This window comes from Neovison vison, chromosome 12, assembly GCF_020171115.1.
Source record: "Neovison vison isolate M4711 chromosome 12, ASM_NN_V1, whole genome shotgun sequence".
NCBI classification, from domain to species: Eukaryota; Metazoa; Chordata; class Mammalia; order Carnivora; family Mustelidae; genus Neogale; species Neogale vison.
In genome coordinates this window covers 106,125,792-106,152,741 of record NC_058102.1, presented here as the reverse complement: position 1 = coordinate 106,152,741, position 26,950 = coordinate 106,125,792, and the positions used below count along the sequence as shown (strand labels likewise).

General features: G+C 53.7%; 2 protein-coding genes across 2 annotated transcripts in view; one reads left to right on the top strand and one right to left on the bottom strand.

The window, feature by feature from the left end:
* NINJ2 (ninjurin 2) overlaps positions 1-13,958 on the top strand; it is a 78,042-nt gene extending 64,084 nt beyond the window's left edge. Inside the window, exons 2-3 of the mRNA XM_044227244.1 lie at positions 13,074-13,305; positions 13,792-13,958. Coding sequence (XP_044083179.1) covers positions 13,074-13,305; positions 13,792-13,958 — 399 coding nt within the window. The remainder of the gene's footprint in view (positions 1-13,073; positions 13,306-13,791) is intronic.
* Positions 13,959-15,565: 1,607 nt separating this feature from the next.
* Positions 15,566-26,950, bottom strand: part of B4GALNT3 (beta-1,4-N-acetyl-galactosaminyltransferase 3) — a 91,452-nt gene continuing 80,067 nt past the window's right edge. Inside the window, exons 11-20 of the mRNA XM_044226436.1 lie at positions 26,650-26,759; positions 25,538-25,638; positions 25,220-25,281; positions 23,764-24,550; positions 21,415-21,734; positions 20,611-20,764; positions 20,282-20,354; positions 19,721-19,874; positions 19,026-19,152; positions 15,566-17,836 (exon numbers count right to left, since the gene is read on the bottom strand). Coding sequence (XP_044082371.1) covers positions 17,728-17,836; positions 19,026-19,152; positions 19,721-19,874; positions 20,282-20,354; positions 20,611-20,764; positions 21,415-21,734; positions 23,764-24,550; positions 25,220-25,281; positions 25,538-25,638; positions 26,650-26,759 — 1,997 coding nt within the window. The 3' untranslated portion in view covers positions 15,566-17,727. The remainder of the gene's footprint in view (positions 17,837-19,025; positions 19,153-19,720; positions 19,875-20,281; positions 20,355-20,610; positions 20,765-21,414; positions 21,735-23,763; positions 24,551-25,219; positions 25,282-25,537; positions 25,639-26,649; positions 26,760-26,950) is intronic.

Sequence of the window (26,950 nt, the reverse complement as noted above, 5' to 3'; positions counted from 1 at the left end):
ACTGTCTAGTTATGGGAACTTGGACAAGTCCCTTCTTTGCTCCGGTCTTCAGTTTCTCCATTTATAAAATGAGAAGGAGGGCCACTGGGCTGTCCTGTTGGCAGAGGGACATGTTCATGGTTTGAGGTTGAATGCCTTTAGGTGGGGCTGACACTTCCCAGTGAGAAGCATTTGCCCCCACTTTTACTGCTGAAGGCACCTGAATTTGTGTTCTTTGCTGCTCCGCAATCCTGGCTCTTGGGAAAGGAGCCAACAGCCCCTGGGCTTTTGGGCACCATTATTTAAAAGGCAGAACACTGCACTGGCCGCCAGAGGGAAGAGGTAAATACAGAACCAGATCAGGCTAGGTTACCTCACCTTTTGGAGGTCAACCTTGACCCAAGATGCAAACACTGAAGCAGACACTGGGTTTCCCAAGGCCTGTGGTCCTCATGGCAACAAGAAATCTTTCGTGCTTTTTTCCCACACTTATTAAGAGGCTGGCCTGGCTTCATAGGACCTGCTCAGAAGGACACAGTACCACAGAGGGTCCCCACCTGGTTTAGTGCTCTGCTGTCACCATCTTGAAATTCTCAATAATTTTGAACTTGGGATCCCATATGTCCATTCTGTACTGGGCCCTACAAATTACTATGGGTTACATTATACCCATTTGGCAACCTTTTATCATGTGTCTATGAGCCCCTCCCATTAGGGTACTGGTTCCTAAGACAGACTCCATGATTACCAGAGGAAGAACATTCTGAAGGATTCTTCTTATCCTTCAAGGTCCAGCTGAGATGGCATTGAAGTCCATGATGTCTCCTCTGACCTCCTCAATGGATGTTCTCCTACTTTCCCACTTTATCCACATCTCACATGGCACCCATCACTCTCTACAATTGATCACAAACTCCCTGTTGGAATTAGTCATTTCCACAGTACGCCCTCTGTGCTCTGACTTGCCCCCAGTGGATGGATGCTCACTTAGTAAGTGTTTGCTGACTGACTGGAGAGCAAACAGAGCTATCTACTCAGTACAGAGTACGGGGCACTGCATACAGTGGGTGCTCAATCAATGTGCTGACTCATGCTCTGAGCAGGCCTGGTGGTTACATCCTGTGGCCAGGCCCTCCCCCAAGGCGAGAAGTCCCATGGACAATCACTGTCTCCTTTTCCTACATAGTGAGGCTAGAGCCCACGAGGTCCAGAGTGGGACTTCTCAGATACAGTGTCTCCTGGTATAGAGGTGGAGGCAAATTATCCCCCAAAGTGCCCGCGGGCATAATTATATTAAAAACCCCAGACACTTGCAAAGCACTTCAAAGTCTGCAAGCCATTTTCATAAACATTATCCTCAAACTGTCCTATAAGTTGGGACAAACACTTCAACACCAGTGATGTGGTGACTGTTTTAACATTTTTTTTCTTTTACTACTCATTGTTCATTCTCTTTTATTGTTCGCTGAGGCTCATTGAGGAAAAATTTAAAAATACAGAGAAAACAAAAAGGGAGAGAATATTAGAGAGGACACCGTTCCCATTTAGTCCATAGCTTCTCAGATGCACCTAAAAATTGGATAATGCTAGCACTGTTTTGTGATCATGTGATGCCAATTTTTCATAGGTGGCTAACTGAGGTCCCGGGTCCCATAGTGAGGGAGGGACAGTGCTGAAGCCTGACCCCAGGGATTATCAGAGGCCACTATCCTTATCCTGGAACCCGGCTGCTGCTCCAATTCCAAAGGGGCCAGAGAGACTGAATGCCCCTCTATTTGATGGCCGTAGGAAAGGAACCCCAGCAACAAAGTGATTACTCAATTGGGCTGAGGGGAAAAGACATCACAAGTGTCCGGGTGCCCCACCATTCACCAGAGGTGAGGCTGGGCGGGGCCTAGGCTGCAGAACTGGACTTTGTCTTGCAGTAAACAGCCCCGGAGATGACCGGGGTCGGCTCTCGGGCAGGGGGCCCAGAGGAAGCAGGTGCCGGGTGGCAGGATCAAGCCCGTATACGACTGACCCCAGAGAGCAACTGGATATCTGTTTGGTAGCCTTGAACAGCCCGTGCCCTTTGTATTTTTAGAAAGGGAGTGAGGGCACAGCAGTGACCCAGCGGCTGCCTCATTGCCCTGGGGCATTGCCCCAGGCTCTGAAAGGGTCCTTCTAAGATGGGTCCGGGCCAGCGGCTCGGGGCAGGGCTAGCCGGCCTGCCTGTCTTTCCCCCTGCCATCCCTCCCTTCCTCCTTCCTTTCTTCTTCCTCCTTGCCCCAGCACACACTACTGCTGTGTCAGGCACCAGAGGAAAAATTTCCTCAGCGATCTGGCCTTCCAAAGCTAAGCAGAAGCTCACAGAACAACACACTGTTTAAGAATTAGAGCTCTGGCCTCAGACAGACCTGGGTTCAAATCTGGGCTCCGCTCTCTCAAGCTGTGTGACTCCATGCGACTTAGTCCCTCTGAGAGCGTGCTTCTCCCATAAGGTTTCTATGAGAAGGGAGAAAATGCTTAGAAACACTCAGAAGAGTGACTGGAACACGGTGAGTTATGAACAGATGCAGCTCTTAGGAGAGAGGCCATAGATCTGGAAAACTTCTGGAATTTGGGCTGTTTAATCTGTTCAGCACCCACAGTGGATCTAGATCTAGAGAATGCCTGAGGGCGGGGTGAAAACCGGCCTGGACCCACTGGACGTTTTTCCTAAGGGTTTGACAGAGTTTGGCTGAAGTTCTTTCCTTCCATGTCTGTAGACCGGACCAGGAGCTAGGTCATCACAATGAGGGAGGAGGCGGGGATCCTCTCGTTCTCCAAAGAAGGAAGCTGGAGAAACAGGGAGGTGGCACAACTGGCCCCAGGCCACGGAAAGAAGAAATGTCAGCCAGGCTCCATTCTGAGCCAAGCTCAAAGCCAACCATTTGCTCAACCTCCACTTCCCCAGCCCCTGGCCCCTGGTGTCCGAGCTGTCGCTGAGAGTGCAGGAGCTGGGAATGGTGACAATGTGTGAGGTTGGCTTCTCCCTTCTACATTCAGATCTTGAGGATGGAAGGGAGAGCATGTGTGAGAAGTCAGGCGGGGTCTGTTGCACCTGCAGGGCCTGAGCGGCAGAGCGGGGCTTCCTGGGGGCTCGGGCTGCAGGTCTCCCAAAAGGCTGGGAGACCTCTTTGGACTGGCTGAAGCCATCAGGGTGCAGTGATGCAGGGCTGGCAGACCCCTGACGGTGGATCCCACCCTGGCTGGGGTCCCTAGGGTTCTACTCTGGAGACTCCTGTCTTTATGCTGATCCCATCTGCCTCTGGGGCTACAGGGAGTGTAACAGCATCGTTCCTTGTGAGCAGCTATTCTCATCTATGCCAGGACCCAGGCACTGCAACAACAGGGACAGCAGACACGCACGCATGCACGCGCACGCGCACAAACATAGGGTGTACGCTAAAGTTGTAGGGAGAACAGAGAGGGGTCAGGAATCGACATGCCCATATAAGGGGCTCCAAAGAAGAGAGAGACCTGTGGAGCACAATTCACCATGCTTCTGCCTCTCAAGCCCCACTGAATGAAGACAGGGGTGACAAGGGCATTCATTTGACACGCGGGGCTAGGTGCCAGGCTTGGGATACAGCTGGGAATAAGACAGATTGAGTCCTCGTTCCCATGACGTTGATCTGCTGGCGTGGGATTGAAAAGGTCTTTTTATCTCCTGGCTTCCCTGCCATCACCCCCCACCCCACCCCACACCGCCTTTATTACACTTTACTCTCTGCTAAGCCCTGTCATTTTAGGGATTAGGAGAACAGGGATACAGGGAAGACAGGGATCTCTGCTGTGTCCTAGATGCCTGGCACGTGATAGGGGCTGAAAACATGTTTGTTGAACTGAACTGAGTAGGAATCTTGGCAGGCTCTCCCGGCAGGCCTGGGTGGGGTGGGAAAGGCACCACCTTCCCTTTTCCCACCTCGATGTCAGTCAGATAGGATCTGCTTCATGAGGTCTCCTCACCTGGACTGTCGCCAGATTGTGGGCACAGCTTTTACTGCTTCTGACTCTAATCACCTGAAAGCCCAAGGAAATCATCCTCACTTTTGGGAAGCTCATCACCTAGTGGGGACAGGGACGCCTGGGTGGCTCTGTCGATTCAGCGTCTGCCTTCAGTTCAGGTCATGATCCCAGGGTCCTGGGATCGAGCCCCAAGTCAGGCTCCCTACTCAGTGGGAAGGCTGCTTCTCCCTTCTACCTCTGCCCCTCTCCCTGTTTGTGCGCTGTCTCTCTCTCTCTCTCAAATAAATAAATAAAACCTTTCTAAAAAATGTATAATCTAGTGGGGACCTTAAAAACACACACACAGGGACGCCTGGGTGGCTCAGTTGGTTGAGCGGCTGCCTTCGGCTCAGGTCATGATCCCAGCGTCCTGGGATCAAGTCTCACATCAGGCTCCTTGCTCCGCAGGGAGCCTGCTTCTCCCTCTGCCTCCGTCTGCCTGTGCTCGCTCTTTCTCTCTCTCTCTCTCTTTGACAAATAAATAAGGTCTTTAAAAAACAAAAACAAAAACAAAAACACACACACACCATCATGTGGAATGGTGATATTTTGCTCTAGGATTCATGATTCTGAAAGCCATTTTCACTTACCTGTGTTTAGGCTTCCCATCCGGATATAGGACCTACCACAAAATCCAAGGTTCTACAAGACCAGGAAAGGCTCAATAAATGTTACTGAGTGAAGACATAAAGGGAACTTAAGGGTAAACGTATTAGACTCTTATAAACGGGTTCAGGAGGAACAGCGACTGGGCAGCAGTGGGCGCTGGATGGCAGTGGGCGCTGGGTAGCCAGGAGCCGCCAGATATGCCAACTGCCAGCGTGAAGGACTGTGGAAAGATCTAAATATGTTATGTCCACATACTTCAGTGTCCACTCTTGAGAGGTTTATAGGGCCAGTGCTGCCAGAGACTGCTGCTGTGGGTAAGCACCTAGACTCCAGAGCCTGCCTGGGTTCAAATCCCAGCTCTGCTACTTAACGGCTCGGTGAGCCCGGGGAAAGTCACTGAATCGTTCCGAGTCTCGATTTTTTCCTCTGTAAAACAGGTACTGTTAAAAGAATTCAGTGGCAGGAGCGCCTGGGTGGCTCAGTTGGTTAGGCGTATGCCTTTGGCTCAGACATGGTCTCAGGGTTATGGGATCGAGTCCCACATCCAGCTCCCTGCTTGGCAGGGAGTCTGCTTCTCCCTCTGCCCCTCCACCTGCTTGTGTGCTCTCTCTCTGTCTCTCTCTCAAATAAATAAAAATAAAATCCTTTTTTAAAAAAAAAGAGTTCAGTGACAGAATCAGTACTAGAGGGTCCAGCACTGAGCTTAGAAGACAGTAAAGACATTTGGCAACATGGTGTAGACCAGTGGCCATCCAGCCTGAGCTCGAGGGGGGAAATCCCTTGAAAATACAGATTGCTGGGTTCTGCCCCCGAGTTTCTGATTTAGTCGGTCTGGACTGGACCCCAAGAATTTGCATTGGTCACAAGTTCCCAGGCACTGCTGCTGCTGCTCCCCCAGGGACCACCCTGAAAGAACCACCCGTACAGAAGAGAGAATATCGCTTTAGGATTTTGACCATAGAACCATCCTGTACGTAGTATCTGGTGACTCTGGGCAGGTGACCTCGTGGAGCCTCAATGACTTCACCTGTAAAACGGAACTGTTCCCACCCACATCGCAGGGGTCATGTCTGGCCCACAGCATTATCGTTATTATTGTTCACATTTCAGCTTGATTTGTTGGCCCCTGAAAGATGAAGAGGCTTACAGGGAGTAGAGAGGGGCGGGGTAAGCCTGGGGAATGCTGCGGAGAACCCCAAAGTCAAAGTAGGGCCTAGAGCAAATGTCTGGAAGCCCCAGAGCAAGGTGCTAATTCAGGAAGTACTCTCGTCGAGGGTATTGGGAGAGTGCAGAAAAATTCTTTGGAAATTTCTATGTGGCAAAACCATGATTAACTTTGGACCCTAACTGAGATGACAGTGTTTCCTGAAAGCCACTGACAAGGTGACCTCTTACTAAGAAAGAGCAAACAGGTCACATGGGGTTCCTAACACAACCTCTGTGCCTTCCTGTCCCTCCCCGCACACTCTCTTCCTTTTATATATAGCCCCCTTTTGTTAGAAAGCAACCCTGTCACCTCCTGAACTCAAAGATCTGCACTTGGGCTCCCAGCCCCTGGCAGGTGGAGCTAGCCTGGGCGCTCCTTGAGCTATTTCCTGGAGGGGGGCCCCTGGTGGTAAACAGTGGTACTGCAGAGCCAGGGGCGACATGGGGGGGTGACGTGGGGGGAGCTCTGCCCACGTGGCCAGGGTTTGGGCTCTAAAGCCCGGGTTTGCAGCCTGGGCCAAGGGCTGGAGCTTCTCAGCAAGCCTGCGCCCAAGGCTTGGAGGAGATTTCTGGGTCAGTTGGGTATTATTATTATTACCGGAATAGCACGCAAAAGACACCCCACCAGAGGTGGTTTAAGAGACTGTTGATTTTTAAGAGTGAGAGCCACTGCTCTTGGTACAGGACTCGCTGGATCAGAGCGCTTGCTCCAGACCGAGGCCTCAGGGGTCTAGACTTTTGCAGTTTTGGCCTGAATATCAGTGGCAGCTTCCAATCTGAGTCATTCACTCCCTGAGGCCAGATACCAGCCTGGGGGAAAGGGCTCTCCCTGGATTGGGAGTTTTCTTTTAAAGGCAGATTCACTGTCCAAACACTTACTCCTCTGCCCTCCCTGCCCAGAAGTCACTGCGCATGAAATCCCACCCTCCAAAAGCCTTTCTTCTTACCTTTTAGGAAAAAAGGAACCAAACTCTTTCAAATAAAAAATTCGATATTATCATCCTTTATTGTGCATTGAATACAAGCAAGTCACGGAGCTAGGCACTGGGGAGACCCAGGTATACCTAAGATGAAATCCCTACAATAAAGTAGGTGGCCAGAGGAGCCATCTAGAAAGGTCCAAACAAACCCTAGGCCAGTACGGAGCAAGCCAGCCTTTGTCCAGGGTCTGGGTAGAGCGTGCCCAGGGACAGGTTCTAGAAGGGAGGGGAAGCTTGGGTGGAGAGGGCATGGGAAAGAAAGGCCTTACGTCCCAGAGCTAAGCAGGAGCAGGCCGGGAAGGGTGGGGTGTGTTCAGGGAACAGTGAGTAATGTGGTGTGGCCCAGGGCTGCTGAACATCATTGTGCCTGGCACCAGCAGGCCGGCCAAGTGAGCGGTCATAAGTAAGGGTTAGCTCTCTGCCCCCTCCTGGGGCTGGGAGGAGAAGCAGGCCACCAGGCTAGAGAGAGGGGTAGAGGGAGGCGAGTGGCCAGGGCCTGCCCCACTGAGTCCCAGCAGAGACCCCAGAGACCCAGTGGAGGTGGGCTTGTCTGAGAATTCCCCTCCCCGATGGATGGGCCTGGGGCAGCTGGAAGGTGAGGCTCCGCTGGGTGAGGACAGAGGTTGCCAAGTGGGCAGAGAGAGGCATTTCAAAGACCTTAGGGGCGGCTAGGAAGAAGAGTGATGCCTTCCTTCGAAATTTGGGCTGGAACAGGCCCTGAGTCACAACATATTATTGAAAACGCCTCTAGGCCCACAGGTGCGAGTGTAATCCTGTCCCACCTCCTATTTGACTACCAGTTTCAAAGCCCACTCGCCCACTTTATCTCACTGATGTTAAAATTGTTAAAAAGACAACAGCTTTGTGCTAAACAGGGAAGACATTACTCCCATTCCATAGAGGGAGAAGCTCCCCCTTTGTTTTAACCCCTGGCCTTGTTAGGGTGAACATTCATTTTTGTCTTAAATTTATTATTATTTGTTCAATAGTTCAAATATGCAAATGGTTCAAAATTCAAAAGGTATGGGTACAAATCTCTCTCTCTCTCAACCCTACCTTCCCCCCCTGCCTGGGTCACCTCTTGCCAGTTTGAACCCAAGCCTTTTGACTTCTGCTGCACTGGGCAAATGCTCAGGGACACTGTGGGTTCGAGAAAGCTGAAAGGCAAGTCTCACTTGCTAACGGTGTTCTACCTCCTCTTAGCAAGTATGCATATGTATCCTTAGGGACAAGTTGTCTTCTTTCCTCTTCATACACATCTTTTATCTTTCCAACCTAAACTCCTTGGAGGTAGGGAGTATGCCTTCAACTTCTGGGAGCTGGTGGAGTAAGGATTCACAGTATAGGGTCTGGCACATAGAAAACGGGGACACAAACTGTACTGTGTGACCTTGTGCAAGTTACTTTGGCTCTCTGAGCTTCCAGTTTTCAACTACACCGATCATGCCCTCACCAGCTTCCCGGGGTTCTCGTGAGGACTCAGTAAGATGACTCATGTCCCACGTTCAGCCTTCTGCCAGGCCCGAGGTAAGCCCTCTGTCAGTGGAAACAACTAGGGTCCCCCAGGGAACTGAGTTTGTGCACAGTTAAGACGGACCCGAGGCACTCTCTCAAACTTGATTCTGACAGAGGATTAGGGATCTTGGGCATCTAATTTAAAGCAAACTGGCGTAGTCGGCCACCCCAAGCCAAATGTTTACGCAGATCATTCTTCCTGGGCCGGCATCTGCTCTTTCCCAAACCAGCCTTCTGGCTCATTCCCATCTGCTTTTCAGGAGAGGCTTGGCCTTTCTGGACAGTCAGTCCTTTTGAGACCAACAGAAGGGCCAAGGGGCAAGGGCTCCTCTGGGCCTCTTTTGTCTGTAGCATTGAGTACGAGTGGATACACAAGGAGATGAGACACACATATGGCTTTTCTCAGGGCTGACACTAATGACTCACTGGCTGGTCACCAGTGCCCTTGAGCTGCCTGGGGCAAAGTGACTCACTGGCTGCCTCTGGGCCTTGCTCCACAGCTGCCTGACCTCTATCTCTCTCTCTCGGGGAACGTCCTCAACCCCTGAGACTCTCAGACTGGGGGCTTCCCCAATCCTACATCACTCTGGGTTCAGAGGGACCCAAGAAATTGCGTATTCTAACCCTCCTCATCTCACAGATGGAAAAAAGCCACCCCACAGTGGCGATTGGCTTGCTCATACCTCCAACTTGTAGTAGCACCAGGATTTGAACCCTGGGCCAGGGTGCCCTCTGTGATACTCTCCTGGCTGCCACAAGGCCCTACCTTCCGGCCCGCTCCTTCCCTGCAGGGCACTCCCTGCCTGCCTCAGGCTCCAGGTCCCAAACATTCCATGGCTTTGTGGTGGGACAGTTACTTACCCCTTTGAAATCTTGTTTCTGTGAAAGGACAGAATGATCTCTTGGAGCCTGTGGTCCCCACTGACCATAACGTCAATGAACAATGTAAAAGTTTGTTTACTTTTCTGTTAAAACAGGCTTTCCTTTCCTATCCAACTCAAGTTTTGTAAAGAAACATAAAGATAGGTCAACAAGGATGAAGGGACCCATAATTGTCTGCAGAACAATGGAGCAGTCGGTGACTTTGACTTCCAGGGCTGGAATCCACACCAGCCTCAGGAGCTGGACCTGGCAAGATAAGAAGGATAGTCCGAGTGGAAACAAGAGGGAAGGACAAGGAAGAGAGAGGACGTGATTGTGCTAAGGCAGGCCCAGGAGGTGGGCAAACTGGGAAAATTATGGAGTGGATCTGGGCTGTCCCCCAAGCCTCCCTGCTCCATCCCACCTGGGTCAGCAAATCCATGTCCTCTTGGTGCCCAGACCCCGGTGGTGCTCCAGCATGGGACTCTGGATCTAACCCCATCTGTCCCCACACCCACCCCTGTTCCAACTTCCTACCAACCCCCATTCTCCTGGCGTTCAGGTGTGATCGGCCTGATTTTGATGGGGTGCCTTTCCCACAGGTATCTGCATTTTAAGCAGGGACTTTGTAATCTCCGGTTCAGTCTGCTGCATAATTTTCCCAGTTTGCCCACCTCCTGGGCCTTGTCCTCAGGTTGAGTGGGGTGGGCTGGATTAAGACAGAAGATACTGAGAGGGTCACTAAAAGTCACTGAGAATTTTCAGACTGAAGGAAAACATGAAAAGAGCTTGGAGTTCTCTTTTCTTTGGGAAGAAACAAAGATAGAATGAGTTCTGTCTCCCCATAGCCTCCCCAGCTCCAGAGATGGGATTTTCCTCTTCTGTCATAGATGCGGAAACTGAGGCCCAAAGTGCCAAGCCTCGAGGCAGAACTGGGCCCCAAGGCCGGGAGCCCTAACCCCCAGGCCCTGGCCCTGCGCTAAGGAGCCAGAGGAAAGGGGCCAGGAGCTCGGTGGAGGTAACGCGGGGCTCGGGGCAGCCGGGCCTCGCAGGTTGCAGCAGGGGGCCAGGGGCTGCTCGGGGAGGGGGCTAGGGCCAGGGTCAGAGGACTGAGGAGGCAAGAGCCAGGGATTCCCAAGTCCCAAGAAATATAAAATGACTCACGCTGGGTGGCTCTGCAGGCCGGCCCAGCCCACATTCCCGGGTCTTTGTTCCCAGCCAGCCAAGGCCCAGCCTTAAAGGGCCAGCTCCTCGGCGCGGCCAGGCCGCCCTGCACCACCCCCACCCTCCTTTTTAACCCTGACCCTTCGCGGGGTTGCTCCTGGACTCCGGGCTGTGGGAAAAAAGGGTGGCGTCCCGCAGGATTCGGGGTTCATCCAGTTGAATCCTCAAACTGTAAGGGAGGTCCGTCAGGGCATTTCATACATTCCTCTGCCTCTGCACCTGAACCAGCCAAGAAGGATTAAGAAAAACCTTGTCCTGCTTTTTAAAGATGTTACCTTGAGGGGACCCTTTTCAAAGCAACTTTTCCAGAGTCTCAAAGCAACTCCCCTCTCACACCACCCCTCAGGCTACAGCTTGGGCTAGAGGTCCCTCTGGGGGGCGGGGGTGGGGAGTGGGGGAAGGGACACTCTGTGCTTCCCCCACCCCACCCCACCCCAATCCATCCCACCCGGGCCCTATCAGTATTGGTCTTTCCTTGAGCTCACATTTGACACACGTGTTTGGTGACTTTGGGGTTAGCCCATCCAGACTTGTGAACCCGGCTCCCTGTTCTGGGCCACCGAGGGCTCCGGGCTCCGGGCTCCGGGCTCCGGGCTCCGGGCTCCGGGCTCCGGGCTCCGGGCGGGTCCCGCGCTGCCTGCAGATTCCTCAGGAGAGAAACACCGTCCCGGCGCCGGCGCTGCCGGGGTGCCTCCAGGAACTTCTTTGGACCTCGTACGCCACCATGTGGACACTCTGGGGATCGGGAGCCTTCTGGGGCTTCAAGGGGGCACCCTGCAGACGTGCCCACTGCCACCCGACCAGACACTGGAAAAGCATCCTTAGGTAGAAAGTAGCCCGGAATTAGCACACATCAAAATAAAAGCAGGTTAGAGGGGGATAGATAGGCCCGCACCCTCCTCTGCTCACTGTGACTCATACATCCTCTGTGAAATGGCTTTCTTAGAGCCATTTAACCACAGAAGCCTCGCAGCTCTGTGAAAACTTAGAGATAGCAGTATTTTTTGTTAAAGCTTGGGGAGATCTTTGTGTCCCCGAGTAAACCACTCCTTTTATCCCCCAACCCCTCACCCACTTTTTGAGCAAAGCTCAGAACACAGCACTAGATCCGTGTTGGGCTTAAGCTTTTGTCCTCTGTGTTCATAGGCAATTTTAAAAGAAGGGGGTCTCCCCTGAGGCTTTCACAGTAACTTTGAAGTTTCTCAGATCTCAGACTGAGAGCCGGCTGCAGAGGGAGCAGAAAGTGCAAAGCTTGTGGCTACCGAGCACCCTGGAGGGTAGGATAAGGAGAGGAGGAGTAGACACGGCCCACAGGAAAATCCATGGGCTGGGAAGGCCCACTCGCAGTTGCTCCCCAGTCGGAAGCACTCTGAGCAGTGGAGAGGCCTGGGGACCGCTCCACAGACTCTGTCACTTAGTGTCTTTTGTACCCTGAACAGACCTGTACCGAATGGGCCAGAGCCACAGGCTGTAGCTTTGAGGCCTGGTCTTGACATCCCTCGTCCTAACCAACCAGGCCAGCTGGCTCCAGACAAGTCCAGCATCCAGAAGGAGCTTCCAGAACCCTCTGAGACCTGCCCCATCCACCCAACTACCCATCCATCCACCCCCCACACACACACACACGCACTCAATATATCACCTCTGTGGTCATCTGCGGGGTCCAGTTTCCCTACCTCCAGTCTGTGACATCTTCCTAACCACCCCCCCTTTCCTCTCCTCTCTCATTTGCTCTGGTTCAGTTCCTTGTCACCGGGACCCCAAATCAGACCATAATCTTTCAATGGGTTTCCCTGCTTCCGGGCCCTCCCAGGCCAACCCACCCTGGCTACCACTCCTGAATTAACCTTCTGAAAACATACCCAAGTTCTCTTGGTAACCACAGATTGCCTGCAGCAACCCGTCTGAATTTCTGGGCCCAACCCTGAGGCCCTGTCCGTATGTTCTGTCTCGTTACTCCATCTTTCAGAGTGGGTGACATCTTGGGAACATAAGCTTTATTTTTCAAAGTCAAATCAAGGGTAAATTATGTGTCAATAAATCGTAGAAAAAAAAATTTGTTTTTAATTAAATGAGGCTCTTGTCACTAGTACGCATTGCCATGCATGTCCATACACACAGCCAGACATGCATTCTGACGAGCACAGCTGTGGCCTCAGCGCCCTTGGCCACAGAGTTGAGTGGGACCCGGGTACAGCTCATGACCCATGTGCTAAGCCGTGCACCCTCCCTTGGGGCCACAGCATTATGTGAGCAGAGGTGCCATTCCCATTCCACGCGAGCCTCAGAGCTCCTCCTATCGTTTTCGAGATGCTTTCCTCTCAGAGGGAAAGAGAGGGGCCCAGGTGCCCGGCTCGGGTCCACAGTGAAATGACGGTGCGACGTCTCAGAAGCAGCTGAGAACTCCCCACTGCCCCTCGCCCTTCCTCAGATAGAAGTGGGGAGACCCTTGGGAACCATAAATGACAACGTACCATCATTTCAAAGGTCCTTAAGGGCTTTCTAGTCCAACTCCTCACTCTTTCAGGCCGCAGAACTGAGCAGGGTGTTACTTGTCCTCAGTTTCCCACCCAGTTAAGAGAAAGCTTGAGAACCTCTCTCCTCCTTCCAGTCTCTCAGTGGCTTCCCTGCGGGAGAGTCCCGGGTCAGCCTGCGCTTTCTCTGTTACAGCCTGGGAACCCCAGCCCCCGGAGGAGCCAGCCCATCAACCTGAACCACTATGCCACCAAGAAGAGCGTGGCAGAGAGCATGCTGGACGTGGCCCTCTTCATGTCCAACGCCACGCGGCTGAAAGCGGTGCTGGAGCAGGGACCGGCCTCCCACTACTACACCGCCCTCGTCACCCTCATCAGCGTTTCTCTGCTCCTGCAGGTGGCCATCGGAATCCTCCTCGTGGTCATTGGTGAGGATCCCAGGCCTGGAGTGGGCCTCGGGGCCCTCTGGTGGGAAGAAAATCCCCGACTGCCTCCCTGAGCCTCCCCTACTCTGGCACGCCAACATCTCAACCATTGGCTAAGCTGGTGGTAGCCCTCCACAGCTAACACCCAGCTAACAACTCCTACACAGTAAGAGCAGGTCCCTGTCCTGCCTCCTGGTCTCCCACATAGTGGTCCCTCCACGATACCTGCTAAACGACTCTCTTCCCTTACTTTTGGCAGAGGTCCTTATGGCCTTTAGTGTGAGCGTGTGTCCCACTTGTAAGACCCAGTGGAAGTTTCCAAATCCCGGTGAGGGGGAAGGAGGCACAGCCCGATGCCTACCACCTCCCTTGCTTTTTGCCACACGGATCTCCACGGTGCCAGACTTTCTCTGGCCTCTAGTGGATGCTGCGGGGGAGGTTTTGGGCTGTGAACTCACACTGACCCTTAGCTCCCCACTTGGTCCGCAGCACGTTGGAACCTCAATGAGGTAGGAAAGCAGGGCCAGCTTAACCAGCTCAACAACACGGCCACCAGCCTGGTCGCCATCACGGTCGTCATCAATGTCTTCATTACAGCCTTCGGGGTACACAAGACAGGCTCCCTGGCTGCCAGGACCTCAAGGAATCCTCTCTGAACACAGCCTTGGGACCCAGGTGAGAGAGGAGGGAGAGGTTCCCCCGGGTCCAAGGGTTCCAAATGACCCTTCTCCCGGCTCTGGGGGTTTGGGGTAAGAGTGAGATCTTTTCAAGGACCAGGGAAAAGATAGATCTGAGGCAGGAGGGGGTCTGAGAGCACCTGGATTGGGGCCCAGAAAGGCCCCTCCTGCTGCTAACAGAGGAATCATCCTCAGCGGTCAAGCTGGGGTTTTTCTAGAGCCTGGGATGGGTGGGAGGCAGTGTGGTTAGTGCTTGGCTCTGTCCCTCTGGCAAGAGGAAAGATGCCGTATAGGATCCTTCTCTGGCACTGCCCTGTAGTCCCTGTTGCTCAAACTGGGGTCCATGGACCAACAGCAACACCAGCTGGAAGGTTGCAGGACACGTGGGATCTCGAGCCCCACTTCAGATCTCCTGAATGGGCACCTGTGTTTGGAAAAGTTTGCTAGGGGAATTGTGTGCACGGTAAATCTGAGGACCCCTGGTCTGGCCTGCCCTCCTCACCATCTTGTCTCTGCTTCCCCCTACAGGTCCTAGGTCTGGAACAGCTTCCGCCTCTCTCCTACCCACTCTGCTAGGCTGAGGGGCCCTTTCCATAGCCCCTGGGAGAGCTTGAGAGGGGCAATGGAGGTGCCCTTGCTCCCCGCCAAGAGCATCTGAATGAAGATGTGCTATTTCACTGGTCTGAGTGAATCCCATCTTGGGCTGGAGTCCTGAGCTCAGAATGGGGTACTGCTGACCTTTCTTTCTGGTAGTATCTCCTGCACCTGAGGCGTGTCTACCTAAGGCCAAGCCCGCCGACTTCAGGACTTCTTACTCCACCTCATTCCTTTCCTCCATCCTATCCATTCCCTCTGCTCCAGGCCAAGTTCTCCCCTTTTCTAAAATGGAATGATCTCTATCTATAAAGTTTTCTGTAAATGCACTCTGAGTCAATCTTTGTGCCTCTGGGCTAGTCTCTGGATGCCCTCTCCAGCTGTGTTCTGGTAAGGGCTCGACTCCCTCTTCTCTGGGTCCTGCTCTGAGTCAGCTTTTCTGGCCCCACATACCTTGGGCTAATTACCATCTGCTACATCAATGGCAGATTACTTAGTTCTGGATTGATCCATGTTTATGCACAATCCTTTTTGAAAACCTGTTATAGCTTTCAAATTAGCACCTTCCCTTAGGCATGTGCTTAAGGCATGCAAACTCATTTTGATCTTTGCCTTAGCCAAACAGAATGAGGACGGTAAATTTGTACCTGTAAAGACCCAACCAGGCATCATACCTCACACAGGAATGATTTTTAGAGTGTCTGCTACTTTCCCACTGCTTGCCGAGGTGTCCATCCAGGGGGACGTCCCCCAGGGTAGCCCTTCTCTACTGAAACCACCAATCTCCCACTAACTTGCTGAGCAGAAAACGCCCAGTCCGCTCTCAGACAGTGAACTCAGGCAGCTCCCCACAGGGCAAGACCAAACTGATGGTGAACAGTGGAGGGTGGTGTGGGAGCGTCCTGACGACTGAAGGACGGAGAAGTGCACCCTAGCCCCTCAGCCCAGCCCTCTCCCATCTTGATGGGGGATGAGAAGAACACATGAGCCACTTGGTTTTCTAAGAAGATGCTGTATTTAATCACTTCCCTCCCTCCCCCGCAACCCAACACATTTCCCTACAGAGTAGGGGCCCTCCCCCTTAAGGCAGATGGTGTGGAGGTAACAAACATTGAAGGAAAGGCACTGGCCAGAGTCAGAGGGGGTCGTGAGCAGGGCAGGGGAGGGCAGGGCAGGCGGGGCTGGCTCCTGTCTTTAAAAGCATGGAGGCAGCAGAGCTGCCTCAGTTAGCTCAGGCCTACCAATGCCACGCCCAAGGGTGGCCCCAGAAAGCAAGCTGCCCACCCCAGCCAGCTAACCAGAGTTCTACCTATTCCATATAGCCCTTTCCCAAAGGCAGTAGGCCTGAGCAAGGGCCGTGTGAAAAGCCAGGGCCCAAGGGGCAGGAATGGCATCCAGAAGCCGCAGCCCATTAATTGTAAAGTTTTGTCCTTCCTGATTTTTTAGAGGAGGATGAAACTCTCTTCAACCTCCAGAAGGTTCTCAAGGCTTGATTCTCCTAAATGCCAAGCGTGTGCTCTTGGTGAATGCAGGGCCCACCAGGTAGACCCTGGAGCTCTGAAAGCTGACTAGGACTCTACCACGGCATGGAGCCTGGGCTCAGCAGCCTGGCCTCCTGCGCCCCGCGGCAACCCCACGAGCCCTTCCTCACAGCAGCGAGCACCGGGCTCCCCTCCTTCCACGGACTGGAGTGCCAGAGCCAGTGTCCAATGCACCACTGGTCAAACCAGCGACAGCGGCAGAGGCAGCAGCAGCAGCAGAAAAATCCCCAGCCCCAAAGGCACCTGAGGACTTTTAGTGCAAGACTAAGTGTGTGATCGGCAGGTGTGAGAAAGGGCAGTCAGAGATTACAAAGGCCAAGGGCTAGCTTCCTGAAATGGCTCCACTTTTCAGTTCCTCCTGGCTCCACTCTTCTCCAATTGAGGAAGAGATCTCAGGGCGATGCCCTTACCTCCCCAAGCCCATGGCCCTGCCCCTCCACACCCTGGTCCCTGTTCCTCCACCTTGTCCATACCCCTTCCTCTTCTTCCCGGCAGGCCAGGACTGGGGATCTCCCTGAAGGGGGCCAAGTCTCTTCGGGGTCTGGACTGTGGGGAACTCCGATTTCCCACTTCCCTTTCTCCCCTTCCTGCTGGATGCCCACTCCCTCTTCCCGTCTAAGCCCAGGGCTTTGTTACATCTCCATCCTCTTTCCTCTCTGCTCCATGTTCTCCTCAAAGCTTCAGCCTGCAGGCAGGCCAGGCCGGGCAGGGCCAGGCCGGGGGCTTCTCTTCCCTCCTTCTCCACCATGCTGGTCTGGCACCGCCTCTACGCCAGACACCCAGGAATGACGGGTCCACGGTCCACCAGCCCTCTGTCTCCCAACCCCGCTGAGGCACCATGATGATGCCAGTCTGTGCTGGGCTGGAGTTAGCACCACCCAGAGGAGAAGGTTAATGCCCTAATTGGCGGCCAACTGTTCTGTGGCTACCCGGGAGAGATGTGCGTGTCTCTGGAAGGCACAGCCGGGGTAGAGCTGAGAACGGATCCACGCTGTGCCAGCTCCTCTGGTTATAAATCAGCTGCCAGACCAAGGAATTGATGGACACGTCGCGCTACACAGAAGTGGGTCTGAGGTATGCAAGTTGGGACATGCCCTAAATGCATGACTCCATCCCTCTCTCACAGTCAAGGCTGGGTCTGGACAGGTACAGTTTTGGTTTTCTGTTAGAAAAAATAAAAACCCCAATAGAGTATGTCCAAGAGAAGAGTTTCCAGGTCATGGTCACTGCTCCCCATGAGGAGCCTGGTGGGGGGTGCTGGAATGCACCTCACGGATAGGTCAGCAGCGCTCAAACAGGTCTTTCCTTCCTTGGCTGCACTGTGCTGCCTTTCCCAGAGGCCAGTCCATCTCTGTCAACGAGTGAACGGCCCCTCTCGGTCCCTCTCCCAAGGTCCTCCCTTCAGAGACCCCGAGGGTAGAGAGAGGGGCCTTGGCAGCTGTCTGCGTGAGGCAACAGCTCTGGGTGGTGACGGTGTTAGCTCTGAGGCCTCTCGGGGCTCAGCCATGGCTTCTGCCCCCCTTCCCCACCCCCCAGCGGCAAGCAGGGGCACTGGGGAGCCAGCACAAGTCAAGGAGCAGGAAGCAGTCAGTCCAGCGGGCCGCCCCTTGGGATCACGGCATCTTCATCTGGCGGCGGTTCCACATGCCTCGCTTGGAATGGAAGTGATGGAAGAAATTCCTGAGGGAGAGACGTTCCACTTCCAGGCCCGCTTGGAGGATCCTGAATGAGGGAGGGGCAGGGTGAGCAACAGAAGCACCAGAGGCAAGTGGGGAGAGGCCCAGGCCCCTGAGGACCCCACCTCCCATGCCTACGTCACCCCCGGTCCCTGTCTTCCTCTGTTTCCTCCCCACAGGACATGGGAGGAGGCTGCAGTTGGGAGCCAGCCAGCCTAGGTCTGAATCCCAGCCCCATACCTTATAAAGCATGTCACCTTCAGAGTCTCAGTCTGCCGGTCTTTTCCTCCTTTAGAGAGAGAGTGATACACCGCCAACCCTGGTCCTTTCTTCCTTTGATGTCTCTCTCCCTTTCTCTCCTCCGCCTCCTCCCTTCAATCCAAATCTCAAGGTATTATCCTCTTTCCCTCCCCATCTCTTGGCAACAAATTTCTTTCCTTCTTCTGTAACTTTTATTTATTGAAAAACCTCTCCACCCAATGCGGGGCTCGAACTCATGACCCCGAGATCAAGACCTGCGTGCTCTCTCTGAGCCAGCCAGGCAGCGTGGCAGCAAATTTTTTTTAAAAAACAAATTTCTTGAAAGAGGACTCTCCTACTAACACAGCTTCTGCTCCCTCACCACCCTACAGTGGGGTCCTGGCCCACCTGTGCCTGCCTCAACCCTGCTGCTGCTTCCCAAGTCTGTGGCCTGTCCCGTGTTCTCCTTTCTTCTTCCCAGGGACTATTTCTTGCTCCCTGAAACTCCCTTCTCCCAGGCTTCCAGAGCCCCAGGACATCCTGGATAATCTTACTGCCCTTTAATGGCCTTAATGTCTCTTACATTGGCCCCAAGTCTTTCCTGACCCTTCATCTGTCTCTTTTGTCCATTCCCCAGCCTCAGCTTCCCTGCCGGGCAGCGGTGCAGAGGAGGAAGGCTCCGATCCAGAGAACACCCGGGCTGAGAGCATCAGCATTTACATGCACACAGCTCTCGAGCTACTTTATCCTGACAGCTCACCATGCACTCTAATCTCCACGCCAACCTTGTGACACAGGTGAAGGCAGTATCATCCCCCTTCTAATAGACACAGAGACTGAGTCTTGGCTAGGCGAGTAATAGGATCCCTGGCGAGGGGCAGGGCGTCCTCTGAGCCCAGAGATGAGGAATCTGCTGCCCCATGGCCCCAGCCTCGGCTGATGTAGTCCTGTTCTCTCCCCGCAGTCCCTCTGAGACACCCTCCTCCCCCAGTCACCGGTCCAGCAGCTCCCAGTCTTCCCCGCCCCAGCGGTCTCGGAATTCCTTGGTGTTCATGCCGCCGATTCTGTCCAGGTCTGACTTGTAGATGCCGAGCAGTCCAAACCCATTCACCTCCCAGTAACCTGTGGCCAGACAAGAAGCCCCTGTAAGATGAGCCAGGGACCAGAAGGAAGCAAGGAAGGCTGTTGGGCTGTACTCCCAGAGCCTTCTCTGAAAGACAGGGGACGTAGGTGCCTGATGCTGAAAACTGTCTCATGCAAACAAGTCCCTGCCCACACTCAGATTCAGGGTCCGGCCGAAACTGCGGTCCTACAGGAGGGTGACTACAGGCCCTAAAACAGAATCTCGCAATGGCAGCCACTGAAGACACAGCCGAACATGCTTTCCTTGTCTGTTTTCCTCCCAGAAGCAGGCAGCCTGTCTTCCCGTTTCTCTATGTGCAGAGGGCACAGAATCTGGCACAGAGTAGGTATCTGATGACTGAAAGAAGGGAAAATGGGGAGGAAATGCTCATCACTGCTGCTGCTGCGGCTGAGCACAGCCCTCAGGCACCTCTCCGGTGGGCTGTCCAGTGGGCAGGAGGAGCAGGAGGGAGACCGCCATGGTAGACACGGATGTTTCTAGCTCTGGGATAAAGAACCAAGGCCAGACAGGGCTCGCCTACCCACCCTAGCCCAAGGCAGGGCTCACCCTCAGGCCACTGGGGGGTGGCTCCGCAATGCAGCCTCATCACCATGGGGGCGAAGGCCATCTTGCCCTCCACACAGTGCTTCCGGATGGTATCGATGACTCCGGCTGGGAAGTGGATATGGAGGTCACAGAGGAAGATGATGCTGTGAGGGTCCTGAGGACAGATGGGGGAGGCTCAGCAGAGCCCACAGACCAGGGCTGAGGGTCAGGCCACTCCCGAGGACAATCCTCAGGCTCCTTCCCACTCAAATGCTGGACAAACTTCCACCAAACTGTTGGGCAGACTGCCACGGTACTGGGCACCACGTGCACAGTTTTCAGAGTCAGAGAATGAATTCTGACACCTCCCCTTCCTCCTTTCTGGACCGCAAGGCCTCCGGACAAATGCTCTACTGTCATTTGCTCAGTCTCGCCCAGCACCCGCCCTGCAGCAGAACGGAGAGGACCTCCCGTGTCCTCATTCCTTCCTCCCTGAGGGGCTGACGGCCTCACACATCCCAGATGTCTCCATCTCTTAACCAGTCTGTAACCCAGTCTCCCAGGCCCCTCCCAGGATATTACCTTCACCAGGTCTATGCCAGCCTGAAGCCCAGCTGAGCGCTCGAAATTTCCACTCAGCTTCATATACTGGAAGCTGCAGGGAGAGGAGAGGAAAGAGGGGCCGAGTATGAGGCTCGGCGGCCGTGGTCCCCGGAGGACACCGGTGGGCCCGGAGGAAGAGGAAGTGGCTCCTAGGGTGGGATCATACCCAGGTGAGTCATCTGGAGAAAGCCAGACACTGGGACTCAGGACAGCCAGCTGGGACTTCAGGCTCTGCCCAGCACCCAGCAGTCTTGGGACTCTGGAAAGCGGGTGGCTCAGGCTGGGCTCCAGCGGGGGAGCCCCCTCACCTTCGAAGCTTGGACCTCTTTAGGGCCATCTCGACGTCCATGTCCTCACTGCTGTAGTCAGTGATGATGATATTGAAGTGTGGGTCGCCGGTGGCCTGAAACAGCTTTTCCATGTCTCTGATGAACTGCTGCACCCAGCGCGCCTGGTTCTTTACTACCACAGTGGGCAAAAGGGAGAAAGAGGCGGTAACACCGAGAACGGCAGCCCCACTGCCAGCTCCTGCACGAGTCAGGGCCCCAGTGGACCTCTGCCACTACAGACCCATCGGCAATGCAGCAGGGAGGTAGGGGCAGATGCAGAGGGGGAGCTGACCCATGAACGGGGCCTCTGCACCCTGCCTCCCACAGAGCCTCCAGGCAGGGTCCCATGGGAAGGCCTGGGACAGGGGCTTGTCCTCAGCTCTCTCGTAGTAACCGGACTGTGCTCTCACGCTCAAACCCCATCATCTGCCCATCCTAGTAGCACCCTTGCTCTCCTTTCTGTTCCCTGCTCCCCTTTCCCACTACAGATACCAGCTAAGCACTCTATGTCTTGTTCCCAGAGCAGCTGCAAGCCCGGGTACAATGACGTGGCCATGATCCCACCCCACCCTGAAATCTGGAGCAACAGGGAGCACCTGGCCTGCTAGTCAGCATCTTTGCCAACCACAACACTCAGCCATGTGACCTCAAGTCCTCGACTGTCAAGTGGCCTCTCCCACAGGTTCTCGTAAGATCACACCAGTGAGCAGAGACCTGGGTGCTCACAGTGACTTTTAGGATCCCCTCTCTGCTGATAATGGCCGGGCTCAGCTTGAGGCTCACCAGGCACAACGAAGTGGACCACGGCTCGGTGATTCCAGGAGAAGCCCTGGGGCCAACACAGTTTGGGCTCCGGGGCCCGGACACTCAAGACATGTCTCCGGCGGTTGTTTGAGCCCCAAACCAGGCCCTGCAGGTTTCGGGCCTCGACCTCTTCCCCACCAGCTGGATCGATGCCCTGCCAGCCTCGTGTAGACACATACTCGGAGAGCCGCACTGGGCGCTGGCCTTGTTCCAGCAGCTCAAGCTCCAGGAGGTAGCGACCCCCGCGTAGCTGGTCCTGGCGCTTCTCCACATTCACAATGCGCTGTAGCTGGTACTTTCTGTGGCAAAAAGGGTGGGCAGCTTGAGTAACTCTTTCCCCACTGTCAGGGGTAACATGGTAGGTAGAAGCCTGTGAGGTCAGATGTCAGGGGACCCTGTTTTTTGTCCTAGTGTTGCCATTAGCTAAGATGCAGGGGCACCTGGCTGGCTCAATCAGCAGAGCACGTGACTTTTGATTTCAGGGTTGTGAGTTCAAGACCCACGTTGGGTACAGAGTTCAGTTAAAAAAAATAATAAATAAGTAAATTAAAAAATAATAGGAAATAATTAATCAATTAAGATGCTTCCACCAGATGTTTAATCGCTACTGTTCACTGCCTCATCTTTAAAAACGCACCCATTGGGGTACCTGGGTGGCTCAGTGGGTTAAAGCCTCTGCCTTCAGCTCAGGTTGTGATCTCAGGGTCCTGGGATCCTGGGGTCCTCAGGAGGCTGCTTCCCCCTCTCTCTCTCTGCCTGCCTCTCTGCCTGCTTGTGATCTCTGTCAAATTAAAAAAAAAATGCACCCATTGACCTGGGATGATCTCTAAAGTCTGTTATAACTCTAGACCCTAAATATAAAAGGTGAATGTTTCCTTGAGAAACTGACCCTCATTAATAAAGTACTCTGCTCATTTATAGTCCATAACATAGGATGGGTTATTAGAAAACTACTGACTGGGGCACCTGGGTGGCTTAGTGGGTTAAGCTGCTGCCTTCGGCTCAGGTCGTGATCTCAGGGTCCTGGGATCGAGTCCTGCATTGGGCTCTCTGCTCAGCAGGGAGCCTGCTTCCTCCTCTCTCTCTGCCTGCCTCTCTGCCTACTTGTGATCTCTGTCTGTCAAATAAATAAATAAAATCTTAAAAAAAAAAAAAAAGAAAACTACTGACTGGTTAGCTCAGCATCATTAATCCACTAGGGAAATGCAAATCAAAACCGCCATGTGATACCATTTCGCACCCATCAGAATGGCCCTTTTCAAGAAAGGAAAACAACAAGCACTGATGCGAGAAAATGACACAGCTGTAGGGAATGTAGAACCATGCAGCTGATTTGGAAAAGAGATCCACAGTTTCTCAAAATGTTAAACACAGAGTTTTATGACTCAGCAATTCTACTCCTAGGTATACCCCCAAGAGAGCTAAAAACCTGTTCGTGCAAAACAATTACGCACGACTGTTCAGAGCACCATTGTGTTCCTAACAGCCCAAAGTGGAAGCAACCCGGATGTCAACCAACAATATGCGGAATATTACGCAGCAGTACCAAGGAGCGAAGCGCTCAATACCTTCTGCAACCAGAAGCCTTGAAAAAGTTTTGCTAAGTGAAAGAAGCTAGAGACAAAAGGTCACATATTCCATTTACCTGAAATTTAACTCCATTTGCATGAAATGATTTTTACAGGTCAATCTATAGCGGGAGAAAGTCAGGTAGTGGTTGCTACAGACCGAGAGAAGGGAGAAATGAAAGTAATGCTAACACGTGCAGGAGTCCTTTTGAAAAGTGATGAAAACATCTGGAATCAGATAGTGGTAACAGCTGCACAATATTATGAATGGGCCTAAAAACCACCAAACTGTACACTCTAAAACTGTACACTCTAATCTGGGGCGTTAAATGTTACATGAATCGTGTCTCAATTACAAGAATGTTGACTGGTTAAGCAGATGAATGCAAAACCAAGGAAGTCAGGCCCTGCTTTCCGCTCTCGCACTCCCTTCTGGCCCACACCTAGGGTCTTACTCTCTTAGACTCAGTTTTGTCTGTTGTATCTCTTTGCTACTAGCTCCTTCCCTGAGAGAGGGGACCCCATCTTCCCAGTGCTCAACACATGTCCTACGCCAGGTACCAAGGGATGTCAGAACCTTGCCCAAGGCTGGACAAAGACCTGACAGGTAGAGCTCATTCTCAGGAACAAGGGGTCCCAGGTGTGTGATCATCCAGGGAGCCTGTAGCCGGGGAACAGGCGACCATCCCCAGGTTCCTGCCCCCCAGGCTAGATGGCTGCTGTGCCCCAGCCCCAGTCCCAGAAAAGCCCTTTACCTTACCCCCGGCTCCTCTGGTTGAGCTTCTTCAGGAAGACCCGTGTGACCTCGAGAGCCTCCTGCTCCGGAAGCAGCAGGTTGCCAGACGTGTTACAGTTCAGATCGATCCAGTCAGTCCGCAGGGCTTGGAAGTCAAGGTTCCGAGCACTGAAGGTCTGGTCCCAGTTTACCACTGGGTCAAACACGGGCACGTATTCGAACACCTCATTCATATCCTCTTCCTCTTCCTCTTCTTCCCCCTCTTCTTCTCCTTCCACCTGTCCTTCCTGGCCTGCAGCAACCATGACATCTTCCTTGCCATGCCAACCCCTCCTAGGGGCTAGGGGCTCCATCCTGTCTCCCCTTCTCTGCTCTGCGATGTATGTCTCAACTTGATTCAGCCACTGGGACTGCCCTAGAGTTTTCCTAGGACTGTCATTAGTGGGCCTGGGCCCCTTGACAGGAGGCAGTTTCTCTGCCAGATGCCCTGGGAGCCACTTTTGAGAGTAAGATGGATCCTGGCTGGGCTCAGGGCTGGGTCTTCGCTCCCTCTCCTCTGGCTGCTGGACTAGGACATCACTAGTCCTTGCAGGGAAAGGAGCTGTGGAGTTCTGCTTGGAAAAGGGTGCCAGCAGACCCTCCCGGGGCTGAGCCAGGAGTTTCCGGAGGTGGTAGTCAGTGACATCCTGCCCAGGAGGAAAGGTAGGCACTTGTCTTCCCTCTGGCATCCTGGCATCCTGAACATTGGAGGCAAGGGTCTCTTCTGGCGCTTCTCCATACTGGGATTCTTCTAGAAGGCTTTCCTCAAAGCCTGTTGTTAATAATAACAACCATTGCTCACATCAGAGTTCCTAGCCTTTCCCAAACAAGATATACAAGAAGCAGTTGATCCTATGAATGAGACACCGAGTGTCAGATGGGGATTGCACCTGGCCTCCGCCACTGGCTTACTGTGGGACCTTGGGCAAGTTACCCACCTCAACCAATCCCAGTTTCTTCCTCTGCATAAAGGGAATAATCATGCATCTTCCATAGGGCTGTTGTGAAAATGGAGTGATATAAAATACCCAAAGTGCCTAGCAGGTGCCTGGCACACGGGACCCAACAAATGGCTCCCGGCATGCCCTAATCCCTCCAGAAGGGAGGCCACAGGACGACAGTGTTTCTCTGCAGCATAACTTCCCCAGTGACACGCCAGCGAGAGCAATCCCTCCAGCACTCCAAGTAATCTCCTCTGGGGCTCTAATTCTCCTCCAGCTGACCGCAGCACGCTGTTAAAAACAGTATCACTTTCCACATGTGCGTGGGATGGAGAAGGAAGGAGTGCCACTCTCTACTCCTTTGGGTGTAGGGGAGGGGCAATGTGGGTCAGATTTTAAGCTCGTCAGGGACAGGGCTGGCCTGGTCTGAACTTCCTCTAGAAACAGACCATGCTCCTCCCTCCCTGCCTGACCTGGAAGCCTCAGCGGTCACACTGTACCTGGCTGCTCTGGCCCCTGCTTCTCTGGCTGGTCAATCTTGATGTACTCCTGGAAGCTGAACCTACAGAAGGAAGGGAGAGGCAGACTGGCACCCAGCGCCCCGCAGGCTGCCGTGTGAGGCTCTGCAGGGAGCGCCAACAAAAGCATGGAGTCATGCCCCACACTGGAGGGCAAGAGTGTGCGTGCGTCTGTGAGTGTGTGGCATGCCTGGGAAGGGCCAAGACTCCTCAGGCTAGAAGGGCATTTGTGGCCCCTCTAGTCCAGGCAGCTCTCCCGGCTCCTGGAGAGCCCCTCTGTAAGGCCATTCTCTTTCTCACCTATCCTGGTAGTATGAGTTTTCCTGGTAGAAGCATTTATTATGGGTCTCCATGTGGCTCAGACGGGTATAGTCATTGGGGTAAACGAAGGACAGATGCACCTGGAGGCAGAGAAAGTAGCAGGAATGAGAGGGTGGGATCTCAGCAAGAAATCAGCCAGCAGGGTTAAGCCTGAGCCTCACCAGGACCACACAGGGCTCTGAGGGCCCTAACCTTGGTGAGGGGAAAAGGGCTGCTTTGAGCTCCGGAAGAAAACATTTGTTCCACAGACCAGAATTTCCTTCTACTCTTCAGGGCTCCTCTCCCGGGCTCTCTGGACAAAATGCAACCCAACTCAAGCTTCCCAGTGCACACGCCCCTCACCTCCCATCCTAGCTCCTTCTGCCTAGTGGCAGCCAGTACCATTCTCTCCTCCTCCTGCCATCTCACCCTCTCCTGCTGCCTCCGGACCTTTACTGCAACCTTCCATGGCCCTGGAACAACCTCCTTCTGTTACCCACCCCACTGCTTCCTGCCCTCCTTACAGCTTCAGGCAATGCCACCAACCAAATTCCAAGTTAGAGCCCACCCTTTCTCTGACCTAGAGGATGAGTCCTGGTCACCTCTTCCAGCCTTGAGCACCCAAATCATTTCTAGATCTGGATGTATAGTGTGCCTTCTGCCTCTGCTGTTTCCACCCGGGCTACAGGTTCTCTAGAACTAAGCTTCGCTCCATAGTTTACCTCCCTCGGTGCCTCATCAATGAGTTTAAGAACTGCTGGCTGATCATCCAGTAGGACGGACACAGGTAGGACGGGGTTGTGTGGCCCAAGCAGCTGAGAGCATAGGAAGCCTCAGGCCGACCCACTTCTCATCATCCTCAACACCGTGGCAGAGCTGGAGCTGGAGGCCTTCCTAAGGCCAACCATTCATTCTTGCAGTTTATAGGGCGGTCCACTGGGCCATGGACAACTTGGAATGCAAGTTCACCCAGCCCATGGACATGTGAGGCCATCCTGTCTGCTGCTATGTGGCCTGGGGAGGAGGAAGAGTCAGGGCCAGCACCTCTCTTTCTTAGCCCCAGGCCGCAAGCCCTCTTGACTCTGCCCCCACTGCCCAGCCTCAAGACTTACAAAGCGGAGTCCCTGGTAGCGCTGCAGGGGGAGCCCATCCACCAGGTAGCTGGGTTTGTAGGGACAATCGGGCAGGACGTGGCGGAGATGAGTCTTGGGGATCAGAGGCACTGAGGACAGTAATGGAAGAGGCATGAGGGTAGGGACAGGAATCTGGAACAGGTTGGCTTCAAGGCACAAAGCCTCTTGGCTGTGAGGGAGTAGGGGGGCAGGGGATGCAGGCCTCTGCTCTCAACAGGCACTTTTTTGTAATTCACTCATGGCAGCCATGGGCAGAGGCCAAGTTCATCAGCTGAGGTTG